The 18,505-nt window shown below is 48.8% G+C and overlaps 1 protein-coding gene across 7 annotated transcripts; it reads left to right on the forward strand.

Moving 5' to 3' along the window:
- Positions 1 to 1,779: 1,779 nt before the first annotated feature.
- On the forward strand, positions 1,780 to 18,327 carry RCC1 (regulator of chromosome condensation 1). 7 transcript variants are annotated; one of them, XM_088790748.1, is made up of 12 exons: positions 1,828 to 1,876; positions 5,690 to 5,792; positions 9,243 to 9,324; positions 9,895 to 10,002; positions 10,848 to 11,035; positions 11,145 to 11,324; positions 12,584 to 12,680; positions 12,794 to 12,916; positions 13,408 to 13,563; positions 13,803 to 13,922; positions 14,255 to 14,407; positions 15,334 to 18,327. In XM_088790748.1, exons 3-12 carry the CDS (start codon positions 9,252 to 9,254, stop codon positions 15,507 to 15,509), a joined length of 1,374 nt encoding a protein of 457 aa, XP_088646874.1. In that variant the 5' UTR covers positions 1,828 to 1,876; positions 5,690 to 5,792; positions 9,243 to 9,251; the 3' UTR covers positions 15,510 to 18,327. The 7 variants fall into 7 exon arrangements, with proteins under 7 accessions (XP_088646873.1, XP_088646876.1, XP_088646877.1 ...); XM_088790749.1 differs by having other exon boundaries at positions 1,854 to 1,876; positions 5,747 to 5,792; XM_088790747.1 differs by lacking the exon at positions 5,690 to 5,792 and having other exon boundaries at positions 1,780 to 1,876.
- Positions 18,328 to 18,505: the final 178 nt, after the last annotated feature.

The following is an 18,505-nucleotide window of genomic DNA, read 5'->3' on the forward strand; positions in this document are numbered from 1 at the left end:
GAAAAGAAGGTTTGACTCTACTTCTCAGAGAACCTCAACTTTTGCTGGAAGGATGAAGTTGGGGGGAGTCTAGATCCATGGGAAACAAGTTTTACTTTGGGTGTTGGGTCTTCTGGGTAGAGACGTAGGACTGAAAACTAGGGTGTAGGTCAGAACCAGACTGGACGGACGGCCCTCTCCATTAAAAGGTGATGGCTCAGCCCTGAACAAGAGTTCAGGTTCCCTTCTGCCACTCGTCTGATGACCCCAGAGAACACGCTTAACCTCTTTGAACCTCATTTTTCTCATTTTCCACCTGTCATGAGGTTTTTGTAAGGACATGGTTGGCCGTATTTCTGTAGTTAACAAAGTAAAAGGTTTTACAAAATAGATGATAATAACAATATTTTTTATATTTACATTAAGCCATGTGAATAAGATCTTGGAGGAAGACAGCAAAGAGAGATCAGAGACCCCAGGGCTAAAAACTTGGAGAAATTTCACAGTACATATCATGCAAAGGAGGAGTCCATGATGGAGGCAGAGGTAAACTTGGAGAGGTAAGAGACCCTGAAGATGGGGAGTGTTTTGGGGTGGGCTTTGCATAATAAAAGAAATTCAGTTTATTAAGAAATTCATCATTAAAAAAACTCATCAAAAGTGTCCAGCTAGCGTTCAGGTATGATAGAATGACTTTCAGAGTCAGAATCAACATCAAATAGAGAAAATACCCTTCTGCAGAGGTCACTGCCCTGACCTGGGAAATCCCCCAATCAAATGGCCTGAGATGTCACCTCCTGGCACATCTGAAATCTTCAAGAATTGTTTGTATCCATCCTGTATCCAAACAGTTGGTGCTTATTTTCCTTTTCCAGCTCCCAACCCCAATTCACACCGTCTTCCTAATCTGGTGCACTTGATCCCCCCACTCTTGGTTTCCCCTTCCCCCAAGTCCATTCTCCATTTTGTTCTGACACAAACCTCTCACATCACTCACATTCTCAAATCCCTTCCATCATTCCCCATTGCCTGGGGATAGAGGCTGCACTGCTTAGACACACAAGACCCTGCATCCATCGCCCTACTCTCCCTCTCCAGTGCTCTCCACCATCACTCCCACAGGCATCCTCTACTCCAGTCAGACCTTGGCAGTTTCCCACAAACCAACCTGGACTCTCATTGCTCCCCGTCGTTGCAAGAGATGCTTCTCCTAGAATGCCCTGGCCAATTCGAGTCAACTTGGAAAGGCTTCCTTAAGTCCCAGGCTAAGCCGGATGTCCCTGCGCCTACCCTTGTCATAGCTCCGTGTGGTTGTTGATAGTCTGAATTCTTATCTTTCTCCGACAGAGACCCTCTTGAGAGCAGGGAAGATCAGAATCTCTCAGTACAGTCCCTTCCACACCATATTTTCCCAAACAAACCCTGCTTTCCAGTGGTATTTTTTTTTCAAAGTGTGTTTTTCCAGGACTTATCAGCTCCAAGTCAAGTAGTTGTTTCAATCTAGTTGTGGAGGGTGCAGCTCCTGGTGGCCCATGTGGGGATCCAACTGGCAACCTTGTTAAGGGCAACCTTGTTAAGAGCACGGTGCTCTAACCAACTGAGCTAATTGGCCGCCCCTTTCCCAGTGGTTATTTTGGTTGTCAGTCCACTTGCCCAATTTGAGGTCTTCAAAATATACACCCTCTATACAGTGGAGTACAGGCGGAGGGAGCTTGGTCAAGAGCTCCCAGCCCCAGCGCTTCACCTACACTTCCTGGTGCGGCCACCAGGGGCCGCCGGGCTCTTTGTTTTGCTCTCTGGCCCGGGTCGGGGCCGAGGCCTGCAAAGCGCATGCTCTGGGGCAGTTCGCGGCCGGGCAGGCGAGCGGAGGAGTTGCTTGCGGAGGACCTGCACCAAGGTGGGTCGCGCGTGTCTCTGACCAAGGGCTCTGGTGGAGGGCGGCGCGCTGAGTTGCCACAGACGGAGCACGGGGGGCCTCGGCCATTGCTAGCGCGCGCCAGGTCGCACGGCGGCGGCTCCACGTGAAGCCGGGCGGCAGGAAGGCGCGGGTGCGGGCGCGCGGGTTGTCGGCCCCGCGGGGCGCCCGGGCGCCAGCCGGGCCCCGTCTCGCCCGAGCTAGGGCCCCGCAGCCCCTGTGCCGCCGCGCCTCTCACAGCCGGCCCGCGGCGGCAGCGCGGGCGGGAGATTCAAACGGCCCGTGCGCGGCCGGCCGGGGTGCGCGCGGCCGCGGTGACCTCGCTGGCCCGTGTGCGCAGACCCGCGGGCCTGGGCGGGCTGCCCTGGCGGGGCTGCGTTTCCGAAACTAAGAAAGTGATTTTGTCCGGCTTTCGTTCGAGAATGTGGCTGTAGATTGGGGAACGAATCCTTCCCGATGAGGTTCTGCTTTAGGAGCTCAAGGGTAGCTGGTGAGGGTCTGCTGCAGGGAAAGAAATCTCAGCGTCGAGAGGCACCACGATAACGACTGTTGACCCTTTGGAGCGGTGTGCTGTGAACTTCGCATCGACTCATCTGTCAACAGATTATTCACTGGCTGTCTACCCCGTGCCGCGCTTACAGGGCTGGGGAACAATGATGAGAAAGGCCCCGTGTGACCTTTACGGAGCTCCCCGTGTCCTTGGGGAGACCTGTGTAGGAGCATAATTACATGAACGGCAATGTGGTCACCGGAAGTATACCCGGGAGCCGCTGCTGGCAATTAATTCATCAGATAGTAATTGAGATGCTCCAACCAAGTGCGACTTCTGTGCCCTAGCGTAAGTTGAGGGTATGGAGTGTTACCGGAACTCTGAGGGGGTCGCCCAACCCAGCCCAGGAGGGTCAAGGATGGCTTTGCAGGGGAGGCGGCGCCTGAATGGGGTTTTGAAGGAGCTGTAGTTATTCAGGAACACCGGGGGTGGAGGGATCAGGGTGATGCAGGCAGGGGGCACGGCATATGCAAAGATGAAGGTCTAGGTGAGTGTTGCAGTCAGAGATCTCACAGGTGTTTTAGTCTGACCGGAACACAGGGTACCAGATACAGCAGGGGACTGGGTTTTTAAAAGGTCTCAGGTGCAAGACTGAGGAACACTGGGTGGGGGTGGAGGAGGCAGAGATGGCTTCATCCAAGAAGGGCATTAGAATGGAGTCAGAAACAATGAATTCGGAGTTAACCACTGATTCTGTTGCAAAAACATCCCAAGAGCAGGAATCCTGTTTAGTTTTGCAACTTACTAGTTGAGTGCCCTTGGGCCACCCACCCAACTCCCCTGAGTATTCACTTATCTGTAAAATCAAGGTAAGAGGTATATGGTAAGGGTTACTAATATCCTATACTTTCCATAAAGCAGTGATTCTAATGTCTGGTGGAAGCTGTGGCCCTTTCCTTCTGGGGAAAAATAGACCCAGGCGCAGCTCTGTATACAGGAGGCTACCCCTGGTGAAGAACTTGAGGGTGAAGTATTCCAGCTCTGTGCCTGGCACATAGCAGGAGCTCAGCAAATGTTTGTTGACAGATGAGCCCCTTTCCTCCCTTCCCTGGGGACCTTTGTTACAAAGAGATTCTTCAGCTTCTGAGTCTGGCAGGCAAGTGTCTGCCTCCTGACATTGGGGAACAGGGGGTAGCAATGGGAACAGCTGCTGTGGTCAGAGAGGGCTCTGTCTCCCTTTGCAGAAATGAGGCTGTGGTGAGGTCACGGGGGTCACAGCAGGCACCTCAGGCCCCTGGTACTCTCCAGTCTGGTGTGACTTCATTCATCACACGAGGAAATGAAGGCCCAGGGTGAAGTGGGCAAGGGGAGTCCTGGCCCTGGTGGGGAGTGAGCAGGAGGCCTGCCCGCTTATCCCATCCCTGTGTGGCCTGGAGGGCCTTCTCCTTTCTTATTTGTAAAACCAGGATGATCACACTTAGCTCGGAGGGCAGATGTGAGCATTCTAGGGGAGGCTGGCACAGCATAGGTGCCTATTGGTGGAAGCTGACTCTGTATCTGACTTTCAGTTATTTGGGACTGTATCTCATTCTTTTCCCAAACGGTGAGCTCCTTGAAGATGGAAGCTGTGTTTGTCCATTGGAGGTGAGGGGTGGGGACAAAAGACTCCTGCTTATTCTCAGCCCACACACTCACTAATTAAGAACACACCCAGAGCAGTTAGACAGGGAGTCTGTACAAAGGCCTGATTTATGCACTAGAGGATGCAGGTGGGTGATGAGTGTAGGGCTCCATTTTTGAGGAGGTGCCTTCTCATCCCCTGCCCTGCCCCAGGATTGCTCACAGCAGCACTCTGCAGTGCCCAGAGACCTCCATTTGAGAGATGAGGATTCTCAGGCTCAAAGAGAACTCAGGTCTGATGGACTCTAGAGCCAGTGTTCAACTCCGCTGCAGCAGGGAGCTGTACCCGTGGTCCTTCACCATGTCCCTTGGCCCAGCCTCTCAGGCCCTGGCTGCTTCAGTGTCTCCTCTCTGGTCTCACCATCCTCTCCCTGTCAGCTGCCTTCTGCCCTCTGCTCCTTGTGTTTGGCTGAGCTCATGGGGGTTCCTGGGAAGGCCTGCCCAGGCTGCCTTGAGCCCTGCCCGGATCACGGCCCGCCTTTAGCCGACTTTTGTTTTTTAATCCATCAGCTATACCTGGGTTCTATTCCTGGCTCTCCTTTACTAGCTTTGTGAACTTTGGCAGGTAATAGTATTTCTCTGAGCCTCAGTTTCCTCAACTGTGAAATAGGAATGCTAGTGCCTTCCTCTTCAGTTTGTGAGAAGTAAAATGTTGGCATATAGAAGATAGGAGAGGCTCATATTTTAAGAAGTAGACTGGTATAGTGGATAGATATGTAAATTAAAGTAATTATGTTCCAAAAGTCTGCCCTAATTTCTCTAGGAGAGAATGATTCCTTTAGGATTGGGAGATAGATCAGAGGTGGTTTACCACCGAGGTGACTTTGAGACTTGAGTAGAAGTTCTTCCAGTAGGATAAGGGATGGGGAGGAATAGAGATGCAAGTGGCATGGAGAGAACAGTAAGTCTTCTAAGATTGGGGGGGGAAGAGAGAGGAGGATGTGACAAATAAGAGAAGAAGCTAAAAGTTAAGTTAGTAACCGAGCCTCGGGGTCGTTAGTCCCAGGCTAAGAAATGTGGGCGTTAGATAAAGGCAGAGGGAACCACTGAGGTGTCTGAGTAAGGAAGCAGCTTGTTTCAGGTTTGAAGTTTAGAAGGCTCAGGAGTGACTTGAAGAATGGGATGGGCGGGGGAGCAGCAAGACCAGAGACAAATTGCTGTCTTTTCTGGGGGGAGAGGATATGAGCGACAGCTCCTAGGCAGGCAGAGAAATGGAGGAGTGTGGTGGGGAGGAAGCTGGTCAGGGCACAGCTCTGGAGTCTGACTAACAGTTCACATCTTGATTTCCTCTTCCAATCTTGGGAAAGATACTTCAGCTTTCTGAGCCTCAATTTCCTCATCTATCCAGTGGGATCCTTGTGGCTACCTTGCAGTGAGATGCCCCAAAATATTTGCCAGAAGACAAGTGGGTTCACTGGGTCGGTTCCAACCCACAATAACACACTTTTTTTTGTTAGTAGCCCGTGACACCAACCCCCTCCTGGATATTTTTCTGTCTCCACTCTAGGCCTTGTCTACAGGTCAGCCCAGCATCAGTACCAATGTGCTGACATAATTGTTTCCTGTGTTTTCACTTAACTTCTTGTTCTGAGTACTTTTCGTACCACCATAGTCTCCCTCCCCAGCACAGCTAACTGCTACAGGTCATTCTGAGGAGCTGACTGAAGATTTGCCTTTGGCAGGACGGGGCCCTGGACACAGTGAGCTGGCTGCCAGCCTGGCCAGTGGGTAAGCTGTGCTACATGTGAAACATATAACACATATAACAGGGGTACCTGTTATATCCCACACCCCTCAATCCACCAGCTCTGTCTACTTGACATCCCTTCTTGGATGGCTCCCAAACACTTCAGACTTAATGGAAACACCTGATAAAATGGAGCCCCCGGTCTCTTGGCTCCTGCCTGTCCCATAGTGTTCTCCATCTCACTAAATGGAAATCTACCCCCACCGAGTCATCGAAGCCAAAGCCTGGGAGTCCTTCCTTGTCTTGGGCCAAGCTAAGGCCTGTGCCGGATCCCCTGGATGTTTTTAGGATGGAAAAGTCATTCTGGATTCCTTCTCCTTCCTCCCTACATCTAACCGACTGGCAAATCGAGTCTGTCTCCTAAGTTGATCTGTTCTGTCTACTGGTCTCTGTTGCCTCAGACCAAATTGAGTCACTGGCATTTCATTTGAATAACCTCTTCTTCCAGTCCATCCTGTTTTCTTTACAGTATCCAGAGCAATTGTTTAAAAATGCAAATCTGGTGAAGACATTCTTAAAACTTGCCTGTTTCCCTAAAAGGTCTTGCATGATCCAACCTGCTCCCTTTGTACATTTGACCCATCACGCTCCAGCCACAGCCAGACTAGCCTCCCCACATTCCTGCACATCCCACTGTTTACCACAGTGCTTTCGTCCAGTCTTCCCCTACTGCCTTTCTCACATATTTCAGGTCTTAAATGTCCCCTCCCTGACCACTCTCCTCTCCTATCCCATTGTCCTCTCTTTTATTTTTATTGTGGTAAAATATACATAATGTAAAATTTACCATTTCAACCATTTATATAAGTGTAGTTTCGTGACATTGAGTACATTCACGATATGGTACACCCCCAAGTTATTATAGATCACCTTGCCTACCCTCACACAGCACCACCTGTAATAATGTTTTTTCTTTCCCACTAGAATGTAAGCTCCCTGAGAACAGGAAAAGGGTTAGTGTTCTTTTTTCTTGCTACACCTATCTCAAAGCCAAACAGTGTTACTAGGCATTCAATAAATATTTGTGGAATGAATCAATGCTGCTATGTATGAATGCAGCAGGTCATTAAATAAGGAATAACGTTTCATTCAACGTTGCTTCTTGATGAGATGCTGTAGTTGGTTCACTTAAAGTCACAGAACCTACTGACGATGTTAAGTGAGGATTTACTGTACTTACTGTGTGTTTGGCACTGCAGAGCCCTTTACAAACATTTCATTCAGTCTTGACAGCAGCCCTGAGAAGTGGTCATGGCATCCCCTTTCCTAGATGGGGATATAATTCGGAGGTTGAGGCTGCTGGCCAACCATGGTCACAAAAGCCCAGTGAACAAGCCACAGCTCTGGCAGGTGAATCCAGTTCCCTCCAGTCCCAAAGAATGTGCATTTTTATTGTGGGGAGAGGGGTCTCAAAGAAGTGGGTTGGAGGGGAGGAGTCCCATCCCAGGAGAATAAAAGTTGGGTGAAGCTCAGAACTGCCACCTCATCAGTCAGAACTGGGCCAGTCACAACCTGCAGAGGCCCAACCTACACAGGCTCCTGACTGCTTCCCCATTCAGTACTCTGTTCTCCCCCAGGGTGGTCGGCAGAACGCGCCCAGAAATTCAGAGGCTGCTGGCCTTGTTCATATACTGTGGAGTGGGAAGCTGGAGAGGCTGAGGCTCTAGGACCTACTGGAAGGAAGGGAGGTAGGGGCTGCTGGTTCGGCCCACAGCTGAGCCTGAGCAGGGAGCTTGTGGTTCTGCAAATTCCATTTGTAGTCTTAGGTAGAGTCTCCATCCCTATCTATGAAATGGAGGCCAGGAGGGTTAGATTAGTCTAGAGCTGTGCCTGAGGGTTAGGTCCTAGACATAATAACGCCAGTGTGGATTTACTGACCATTTACTATTTACTTTTAAAATATTAGTTCATTTAATCCTATATATCACAAAGGTGTAGGTACTATTATTATTCCCATTTTACTAAGGAGGGAACTGAATTGAGAAGGGATTAAGTAACTTTACCGCAGGTCACTCAGCTAGAAAGTAGCTGAGCCCAGACTGGCTCCAGAGGCTGTGCTCTTAATTGCCACAGGCTACACCACTTCTGCATCAGGGGAGCTCTAATGTGCCAGCCAGCCCTACCTGACAGAGGGCTCACACTCCAGAGCTCAAACAACTTGACTGTGTTTCACAACCTGAAAGACCAAGGTGTGATCAAGATTTCCAAGGCTGCCAGTGTGTGAGGAAAAAGTCTTTGGACACAATTTGGGCTGGATTAGAATTGAGGAAGAATGTCTCTTCTCAGCAGCCTTGGGGAAGACACAGAGAGACCTTGGGAAGCAGCAGCAGTTAAAGGAGGGGAGGGGCTCAGGGCTGAGGCTTTCAGCTACCCTGGACCATCATCATCCTAGGTCCAATAACCCTTCTTGTCACCCATAGGTGATTTTCTTTTCCTCCTTTTGTAATATCTGGTGTTTGTATGTTAGTGTGACTATATATATATAGTGTTTATCTCTTGTTGGGCCGTTTAGGAAAGCCAGGCTCCTTCCAGAAGTGGCACTTTTGGATCAAAGTGTACAAATGGTCTGGTTTAAGGTTTTATTTCATGAGGCCATCTTTTTAAGTCTGATAATAACAGTAATCTGATAATAACAGTAATGCATCAAAGTGACATTTGGTTATTAACCATTAGTTACATAGTTACTAGTGATTACCTCAGGGTTTGCGAGAGTTAGGGGATATACTTAATCTTCAGTGTTTTAATTTAATTTTATTTATTATTTTTTAATTTATTGGGGTGACAATTGTTAGTAAAATTACATAGATTTCAGGTGTACAATTCTGTATTACATCATCTATAAATCCCACTGTGTGTTCACCACCCAGAGTCATTAATTTTATATAATAAAAAATATGTAATGCTCCTTGTTAAACATCTTAGATAATATAGGAAGGTGCAAAGAGAAAAACAAAAGTTGCCCATAATGCCATTTTCCAGAGGTCACCACTCTTAATAATGGATGTATTTCCTTCACATTTTTCTCCAATTATTTTTATGTGTGTGTGTGCTTTATTTTTCAAAAATGGGAGGGGTTCTTCAATCTGCTTATATTACTTGGCAATGGTGACCATCTTCCTAATTCAAAAATCTCTGAAAGCATCACTTTTAATGGCTTTATACTGTTCTATCGTGAATATACCACATCTTAACTAGCCAGCGCATGCATTGCTCCATTATTTTTTTAATGTTATGAAGAATACAGTAGAGAATATTTGGAACTTAGTCTTTGGTGTATTATTCTGTTCTTGTTCTCAGATAAATTCTGAGAAGTGGAATTGCTGGGCAAAACCTTATTTCAAGTCGTCCGTTTTTGATAAACATTTCCTAATTAGAACAGGAAAATGATTGCCATTTCTGACATGAAGTAAGTATATGTCTGGGTTTTTCAGGATAAGAAGATGCCACCCAAGCGTGTAACTAAGAGAAGGTCACCCCCAGAAGATGCCCTCCCCAAAAGCAAGAAGGTGAAGGGTAAGTTGGCTTTGGCCTTTTATCTGGTTATGGGTGGCCTCTTTGAACCCCCAGAATCAGGGACTGGGTTCCTTTTTCCCTGATACTGGAAGCTAAAGGGCCTGGAAGTCCAGGAACTCCCCAGCTGGAGAGTCTCCTTGTAGCTGATTGAATCCCACCCTCTGGGAATCATAAGGGAACAGAAAGTAGTCGAAAAGCACTCAGGCAGTACTAGCCAAAAACTAACCCAAGGGCTTTGCCCCAGGCAATAATGGGGTATGGTTAGGACCACTAATTTCCAGACGTGGGTCCAAGTCCTGACTCTGCCACTTTCTAGAAAGCGTAGCTTTGAGCAAGTCACTTACTTGCTGAATTTGGATTACCCTTTTCATAAAATAGAGGCCAGAACAACACCAACCTCACTGGCCTGTGGTGAGGAAATTGAGGCACTATCCAGGTAGCATTTGAGGGGGGTGGCTGTGGTTTCCTTTTGCCTGGAACCCTGGAGGGAGACAGGGAGGAGGGCCATCCACCCCCAGTCTGGGAAGCGGTAGTGTGGGCCCACACTCAGACAGTGCCTGTCTTTTGCAGACTCTCCTAACCGGGCAGTGAGGGCTGGTGCGTCACGCCGCGTTCCTGGCGCCCGCTCCTTCCGAGGTGCCTGTGGGCCGAGCCCTCCTGACCAGAAAACCAAACCAGGTGGCTCCCTCTGCGCAGCCACCGTGGCCCTGGCAGCCGTGGCCACACCCCCCGAGGGAGGGGCTGGACGCCATTGGCTGTCCGGAGTTGCGGGCGGTTGCCATTGGCCTGTAGATGGCTCTGGGCCGCCCACTGGTTGGCGCTTCTCCGCAAATACCTGTGTGGGCTCTTACTCCTGCCCCTCCTTCTTCAGCTGCGGGGCCTGCATCTGCTCCCTGATAGGAACAGAGGTTATCAGTGTGAATATGTCCAAAAGTGGTCACAGCCTGAGGATGGAGGCTTCCTTGGTTTCAGTGCAAACGCCACTGCTTACTAGCTCTATGATCCTGGGAAAGTTATTCAACCTCTCTGAGGCTCTGTTTCCTTTCCTCTAAAATGAGATCTTGAATATGGAAGGTCTGTAGTGTAATTTTGGGAACTACAGAGCAGTTTGACATTAGCAGAGTAAGCAGTCAGTAAAGGTTAGACATTACCTGAGCCCTCACTGCACTATGGCTCCTTATCAGGAACTGACAGCTAATCAGGAAAACTATCTTGTGTCTTCACTGTGCTTCCCCTCCCCACCAAGTTTCATTTCACAATATTGAGTGTCTCCTTGTTTCCATTTCCTCCTTCTCACAGTAATAATGTGCTCAATTTTTAATCTATACAAAAACCCCATGAGATCGGTATTTCTGTGATTGCCATTTAACAAACGAGGAAATCAGGCTGGGAAAGGTCATACTAATGGTCTGTGGCAGAGCAGAGGCTTGAACTCATGTCTGTGTGGTCCTAGAGCCCGCGCAATGACTGCTCCTGTCTCCCGTCACCCTACACACTCAGGGGCTGTCTTCTTCACCCCTCAGTCTCACATAGGTCCCACAACACAGAACCAGGCTTGGTGCTGACACTGGGCCAGGGCGACGTGGGCCAGCTGGGGCTGGGCGAGAATGTGATGGAGAGGAAGAAGCCAGCCTTGGTGCCCATTCCAGAAGACATTGTGCAGGCTGAGGCTGGGGGCATGCACACCGTGTGTCTAAGCAAAAGTGGCCAGGTAGGTTGGGGGTGGCACAGAATTGGACAGGGCCTGGGGTTGGGGGACTTGGGAAAGGAACTTTGAGCCATATACATTTCCTGCGCTAATGGGGGCGTCCTGGGCACAGGTCTACTCCTTCGGCTGCAATGATGAGGGTGCGCTTGGAAGGGACACATCAGTGGAAGGCTCAGAGATGGTCCCTGGGAAAGTGGAACTGCAAGAGAAGGTGGTACAAGTGTCAGCAGGAGACAGTCACACAGCGGCCCTCACCGAGGATGGTCGTGTCTTCCTCTGGGGCTCCTTCCGGGTAAGACTGGGTCTGGAAGACTGCATGGGGGTTGGCAGGCAGAATTAACTGGTGGGGCCCCAAGGATAACTCATCTCCACACCCCTGTTGTACGTACTTGTGGGGAAATCAAGGCCCAGAGGCAGAGCTTGGGCCCAGACCTAGATCTGTGGCTTGTTCGTCCAAGCTTGTCTACACCACTGGCTGTTTCCTTGAGTCTGATGTTACAAAGTGTGTGTCTTGGGAAAGGGGTGAGTGAGTCAAGGATGCCTTGGCTGAGGCTGATCCAGGAAGCCTGCTGTTCTCACCCATCTCCCTGCCTTCAACCCCCCCTTCCTCTTCCCAGCCCTCTCCCACATTTCTCAGGGGTCTTGGGGTGTGTGTGTGGGAGGGACAAATTGTCACATTTCACAATTTCCAAGACATGAGAGTATAGTTTAAAAAGCAGATTTACCATTAAAATTGTTCTGGTACTTTGGTATTTATTTGGAAATGTCAAAAGTAAAGGAATCTGATGAGGTGTTTCCTCATCAGGGCCATTTTAAAAATTCTTATGGAGAGGGGTGGCTGGTTCGCTCAGTGGTTAGAGCACAGTGCTCACAACACCTAGGTCGCCAGTTTGATTCCCAAATGGGCCAGTGAGAAACAACGCTTGAGCTTGGAGATGAGCCACTGGTAGGCAGCCAGTTTGCTCAGTGGATGGAACACAATGCTCATAACACCAAGATCGCTGGTTCGATTCCCCCATTGGCCAGTGAGCTGCGCCCCCCCACAACTAGATTAAAAACAACTTGAGCTGGAGCTGAGCTGCTCCCCCTACAACTAGATTGAAAACAACGACTTGACATGGAGCTGATGGGTCCTGGAAAAACACACTGTTCCTTAATACTCCCCAGTAAAAATTTAAAAACAAACAAAAACAAAAAACAAATAAAAACTACCCATTTAAAAAAAAGTTCTTATGGAGAATTTCAAATACATAAAAGTAGTCAGAATAATGGACGCCCATCTAGTCGTCTTAACAATGATCAATTTGTGGCCATACTTATTTCCTTTCTCCCATGCACTGCACTGCTCCTGTTATTTTAATGCAAATCACAGACCATGTGTGATTTCATTCATAAATATTTCACTATGTGGCCTGGCTCCTACTCACCTCTCCATCCCCCAGTGGCACCAGTGCCCTTCACCAGACAGTTTTGTGGTTGCCTGCAAGCCTGGATCTGGCTGGTATAGTGCAGGCAGGACTGGCTGAGAAGTTCTGTGCCCCTCCCTTCCAGGATAATAATGGTGTGATCGGGCTCTTGGAGCCCATGAAGAAGAGCATGGTACCCGTGCAAGTGCAGCTGAGTGTGTCCGTGGTGAAGGTGGCTTCAGGTGAGCCTGGGGGTACTTGCTCTGGGCAGGAATTGGAAAACCTTGTTCTGGGCTGGCCCAGCTTTGGGCCTTACAGACAAGCCCTGCATCCCCTGCATTCCTCTCATCCTCAGGAAATGACCATTTGGTGATGCTGACAGCTGATGGTGACCTCTACACATTGGGCTGCGGGGAGCAGGGCCAGCTGGGCCGTGTGCCTGAATTATTTGCCAATCGTGGTGGCCGGCAGGGCCTTGGTAGGTGACTTAGGTCCCTCTGGCAGGGCAGCTTGACAGTCCACCCCCAATGAAGATCAAAGGCAGGAGGGATTCTCTGTTTGTTCAGGCTGACATCAGATACACTTGCGGTGGTAGTTAAGAACTATGACTCCAGAGCCAGGCTACCCTGGGTTTGAATCGTGGGCCTGCCACCTCCTGGCTGTGGAGCCCTGGGCATAGTTTCCTCATCTCTAAACTTATCTACCTCATTGGGGTGTTGTGAGGTTAAATGAATTAACGTAAAAGAGTGGCTGGCACCTGGTAAGTTCCATGTAAATGTTACTTATGGCTGTGGGAGTCTGATTGAGGCACTTGTACTTTCTTGGCCTCAGTAACCTCTTCTGTATAATAGGGAGAAAAGTCCCTGCTTAGCCTCTCTCCAAGGGCTTTAGAAATGGAGGAGAAACTGACATGGGCCAGAGAGGAGAGTCTGTGTCTGCCACTGACCCTGGCTGCTTCTCTGCCTGTAGAACGACTCCTAGTTCCTAAGTGTGTGATGCTGAAATCCAGGGGAAGCCGGGGCCGTGTGAAATTCCAGGATGCCTTCTGTGGTGCCTACTTCACCTTTGCCATCTCTCTCGAGGGCCATGTATATGGCTTCGGCCTTTCCAACTATCATCAGCTTGGTGAGTCTCAAGCCCAGCATCTCGCAGAGCCCACAGTGACCTAGATTCCAATTTTGGTTCCACCACTCATTTGTGTACACCCTCGCTGGGGTCACCCCTCAGAGCCACACTTTTGTCATGTATAAAGTGAGAATATCCATACCCTGGCGGGTGGGGTAGCCTCCGTGTGGGAGGGGATGGAGGAGGACAGCTCTTTGGACACCTTCACTCCTGACAACTCCCCTGGCCTTTTCCCCCAGGAACCCCAGGCACAGAATCTTGCTTTGTACCCCAGAACCTGACATCCTTCAAGAATTCCACCAAGTCCTGGGCGGGCTTCTCTGGTGGCCAGCACCATACAGTCTGCGTGGATTCAGAAGGTGGGACCCCTGGGGAGAATACCGTGTTCCCTGGGCACAGGCCTGGCCTGACTCTTGAGAACATGGCCCTTGGAACCTGGGTCTGCTCCATGGGCTGGGCCACGTATGCGTCTATAGGGGTCACCCCCCACCCCCTAGAGTTCTGGTGCTCTTCCAAGTATGAGTTCAGTGGGGGTCTATGGGGCTTCTCCTAGGCCTCTCCCAAAACTGAGACACTGCAGACCTCCTCCTCACCACCCTGGGAATAGGGACCGGCTCCCATGGGTATGGGAACTCACCTGGCCAACCTGGAACACGCCCTCTGCTACGCCTCATTTCTCTCCCTCCCACAGGAAAAGCATACAGCCTGGGCCGGGCTGAGTATGGGCGGCTCGGCCTTGGGGAGGGAGCTGAGGAGAAGAGCATACCCACCCTCATCTCCAGGCTGCCCGCTGTCTCCTCAGTGGCTTGTGGGGCCTCTGTGGGGTATGCTGTGACCAAGGATGGTGAGTGGGGCTGCCCACATTTGGTTTGGTTGGGGCCTGGGGGTCGTGATTCTTACCAAACTGCCCAGGAGGCTCTGAGGTCCACCATCAGATAGAGCTGAGATGCAGAGCAGTGTTTATGGTAACATTGCTTTTCTCCTGATTGTCAAAAGCTCTGGCTTTGATGAACATAAAATGAGTAAACAAATCATTTTAATAAAGATGATTTGTTCTGTAGAGCAGAAAAACAGCAAAGGGGGATATAGGCCAGGCAGTAGGACTTGAACCCAGGTCTCCAGACTTCAGACTCCTAACTCAGGCTTTACATTTCCACCATGGTGATCCCTTTATTTACAACCTAGTATGTGCCAGCTTCCCAGGGAGTTATACTTAGAATTTTATTAGGAGAAAAGGCTTCGTAGTCAGGGTTCTGGCAAGCATAGCAAAGGAGGGTGTGAGCAGTCGCCAGAGCCTGAGTGGGTGAGTGGGACAGCCATGGAGATCCTGAGAAGTCGGGCTGGCGGAGGTGCTTGATCTGGGATTATCTGGGAAAAGTTCCTGAGGAACTTGGGGCTTCCAATACATCTTGAAGGTTCAGTCCTTTATGATAAGCAAAGGAGGGCACAGGAACATCCAGAGCAGTCTCAAAGGTGGGTGGTGCTGGGAGTGGAGGCTGGCATGGGGGTTTGGGGCATGGCCAGTTGTGTAGGGCCTTGAATGCTGTGCCTAGGCAGAGGGAGAGGTCTTTGGCCATGGGTAAGGGCTGTGGTCTCTGGATGGCAAAGCACTTACCCGTCATCTTGGATTTTCCCCGCTTCCCTGAACCCCCAGAGGCTGGGACATTACCAGGCTGCTATAGGCTAAGGCCAAAATTCACTCTATGTCTCACTACAGAAAGGTGGGGCTAGGGATCCTGGAGACAGCTGCCCCATTTCTCTTCCTTGTAGGTCGTGTTTTTGCCTGGGGCATGGGCACCAACTTCCAGCTGGGCACAGGGCAGGAGGAGGATGCCTGGAGCCCCGTGGAGATGACAGGCAAACAACTGGAGAACCGAGTGGTCTTATCTGTGTCTAGTGGGGGCCAGCACACAGTCTTACTAGTCAAGGACAAGGAACAGAGCTGATGAAGCGTCTGAGGGCCTGGCTCCCGGCCCCTCCACCCTTCGTCCTGGAACACGGAAGCCGTGATGACTACAGACTCCAGCAGGCCTCTCCCAGCCCTAGTACTCTGTTACCTCCTGCCTTTGTCCCATTAGCAGAACAGAACCCTTTTCCTCCTTTTCTTTCTCTTTTCTGGAATCATCTTGGAACCTACTGGATGGACGGGAATGGAAGAGGGGAGGGGGTTTTGTCAAGGAATGTTGCTCCCTCAGAACTATGTGATTAGATCTTTCCCCCTCATCCCTACCTCTCATGGTCCTGGCTGACCCTGGTTTTGCCGACCAAAACCAAAACTTCCTCCCCCGGGGGTTTGGTTCCCACACTCTGAGAAGTTAGGGCTCCATTAAGCCCTACTCTGGTCATGTGCCACTCTTGTCCTTCACAGTCTACAGGCAGGCAAATGGTACAGTCATCAGACCCAGCTGTCATGTCATGGACCTATGCCTGGGGGTAACTGGAGAAGGGGCAGGGCTACCAGCCCAAGCCAAATATTTGGCCCTGAACAGCTGTCCATGGGGGGGGGGGGGGGGAGCGGGAGAGGAATACAATGATCTTCCACTTGATCAAGAAAAAAGCCAACCAGCCTTTCTCCCAGAAGCACAAAGCATTCTGCCCTGCAGTGCTTATCCAGCCTGCCTACCTGCAGCCAAGGGCCTGAAATCTCAAAGGGAAGCTACACCTGCAGGGCAGGACATGGGGAAAGGGGAAGGAGGGTTTTATAAACAAATTTATAGCAATATTGAGAGTGAAGGGAGGGAGGGGAAGAGGGTTGGAGAGGCAGAGGCTGGTCCCCAGAAAGGGAAGCAGCAGCTTGTACAGTGGCTGAGAAAATAGGAAACAAGTTTGATTTTTTTTTAATGTAAAGTATTTTGGAGGGGAGAGTGAAATCTTTTAAAATTTTGAATAAATGTAGAGTTTTATAAAACAGGCCACTTGTTTTTTACACACTCCCTGCCTTTTTAAGGGAGTACCTGCTATGTTGGGAAGGGCAGGATAAACCCACACCTAGCAACCTTGTCAAGACTGGGACAAGGTGATATCAAGATGTCCTGTGTGCCAGGCAGCTGTTGATGTGGCTGTTCCATAAATCATGAAGGAGTTGATACTTGGTATTTATGTTTCAGGAATCACTGGGCTTTGTTCTTTTTAAATTATGCTTCATAATGAGACATGGAATGGATCTTTTAACATTCTAATCCCAACCCAAGACAACACATCTCTAGAAATGTTAAGCTTGCTGTTACATCATTTTCAGCAACTGATGTAATTGACTAAAGATCATGAACCATAATAACTCTTAAGACAACTTATGCATATTATTGTTGATTTTCATAGGCCTTTGAGCAACCAAATCAGAGCAATGTCCAATATGGTGGTCACTAGTTACATGTGGCCATTTACATTTAAATCAAAATTTGTGAAAATTTTAAGTTAACTTCCTTTATTGCACTAGCCACGTTTTAAGTCCTCAATAGTCACATGTGGCTAGTGCCTCTGGTATTGGGCTATGCAAATGCCTAAATACGAGGTCTGGCAATTAAGTTTGTGAACTAACCACCATGCACTTATATTGGCAGCACCGTAAACAGCTTGGTAAGCTTTCATAACCTTGGTGTATCAGTGTCTCACAGCTGTGTTCGTGTTCATGTACGTTGGTGTCTTGCTGAGTGGCATTCATTATTGCGTGTTTTTGTGTGCCGTCGCAAGAAGGTCTGAGCTTGAATTAGAGCAACGAATAAACATGAAATTTGTTAAACTTGGCAAGAGTGGAAGTGAAATCAGGGACATGTTAGTCAAGTTTATGGGGATAATGCCATGAAGGAAACAGCAGTGTACAAATGGATTAAATGTTTTTTCTGAGGGGAGAGAACACGTCACTGATGAAGAGAGGTCAGGGCAGTCATTAATGAGCAGAACTGATGAAAACATTGCAAAAATTCATCGAATTGTGTGTCAAAATCATCGGCTGACTGAGAAGCATAGCAGACCAAGTAAACATCAATAGAAAAACTGTTAGGAAAATCTTGGCACGAGAAAGGTGTGTGCAAAAGTGGTTCCGAAGGAGCTCACCGATGAACAAAAGCAAAGGAGAGTCCAAGTTTGCCAAGACCTTTCAGAGATGCAAGACGATGTTTTGGACTGTGTTATCACTGGTGATGAAACATGGGTGTACCAATAAGATCCTGAAACAAAGCATCAAAGTGCATAGTGGAAGTCAGCCATGACCAAAAAATTTCCGCCAGTCCATATCAAGAGTCAAATGATGTTGCTAACCTTTTTTGATATCAGAGGGATTATTCATTATGAGTTTGTACCAACTGGACAAACAGTTAACCACGTTTACTATTTGGAAGTGCTGAAAAGGCTGAAAAAGAGTTCCAAAATTGTTTTGAAGGGTGGACTAGGTGCTGGCATTGGTGCATAGCTTCCCAAGGGGTGTACCTCAAAGGTGGCCATGGTGATATTCAGCAATGAAGTATGTAGCACTTTTCCTAGGATGAGTTTGTGAACTTAATTGTCAGACTTCGTATGTGGAACGTTTCTGTAATTGCAGAAAGTTACAATGGACAATGTTGATATAGGAGGTATGTATATGTGTAACAGGAAAGTTATTAGTGCCAGGATTCTTGGATGTCAGTGACTATTGGAAAAATGAATATGATGTAAAATATCTTAAAATATATTCTGTGATTTTTCCCCCCCTTGAACTTTTTGTTTTAATGCAGGCACTATACTGATTGGAAACTGACTTCTGAAAAAGGAAAATCAGTTTTGATTATATTTTCTTTGTGAAGAAGCATTTGTGTCTGCTATCCCCGCCCCTCCAAAAAAAAAAAATGTCCATTTGGGTTGTATTTACTGGAGGTTTTCCCTTTTGACAATATAGCAGGTTGAAAGTACCATTCTAAATAATAGCTATTGTGGATTGGGGCTTAAAATGGGCCAGTACTGAGTATGG

Source organism: Rhinolophus sinicus, chromosome 14 (assembly GCF_057876585.1).
Source record: "Rhinolophus sinicus isolate RSI-liver-muscle chromosome 14, RSI-T2T, whole genome shotgun sequence".
NCBI lineage: Eukaryota > Metazoa > Chordata > Mammalia > Chiroptera > Rhinolophidae > Rhinolophus > Rhinolophus sinicus.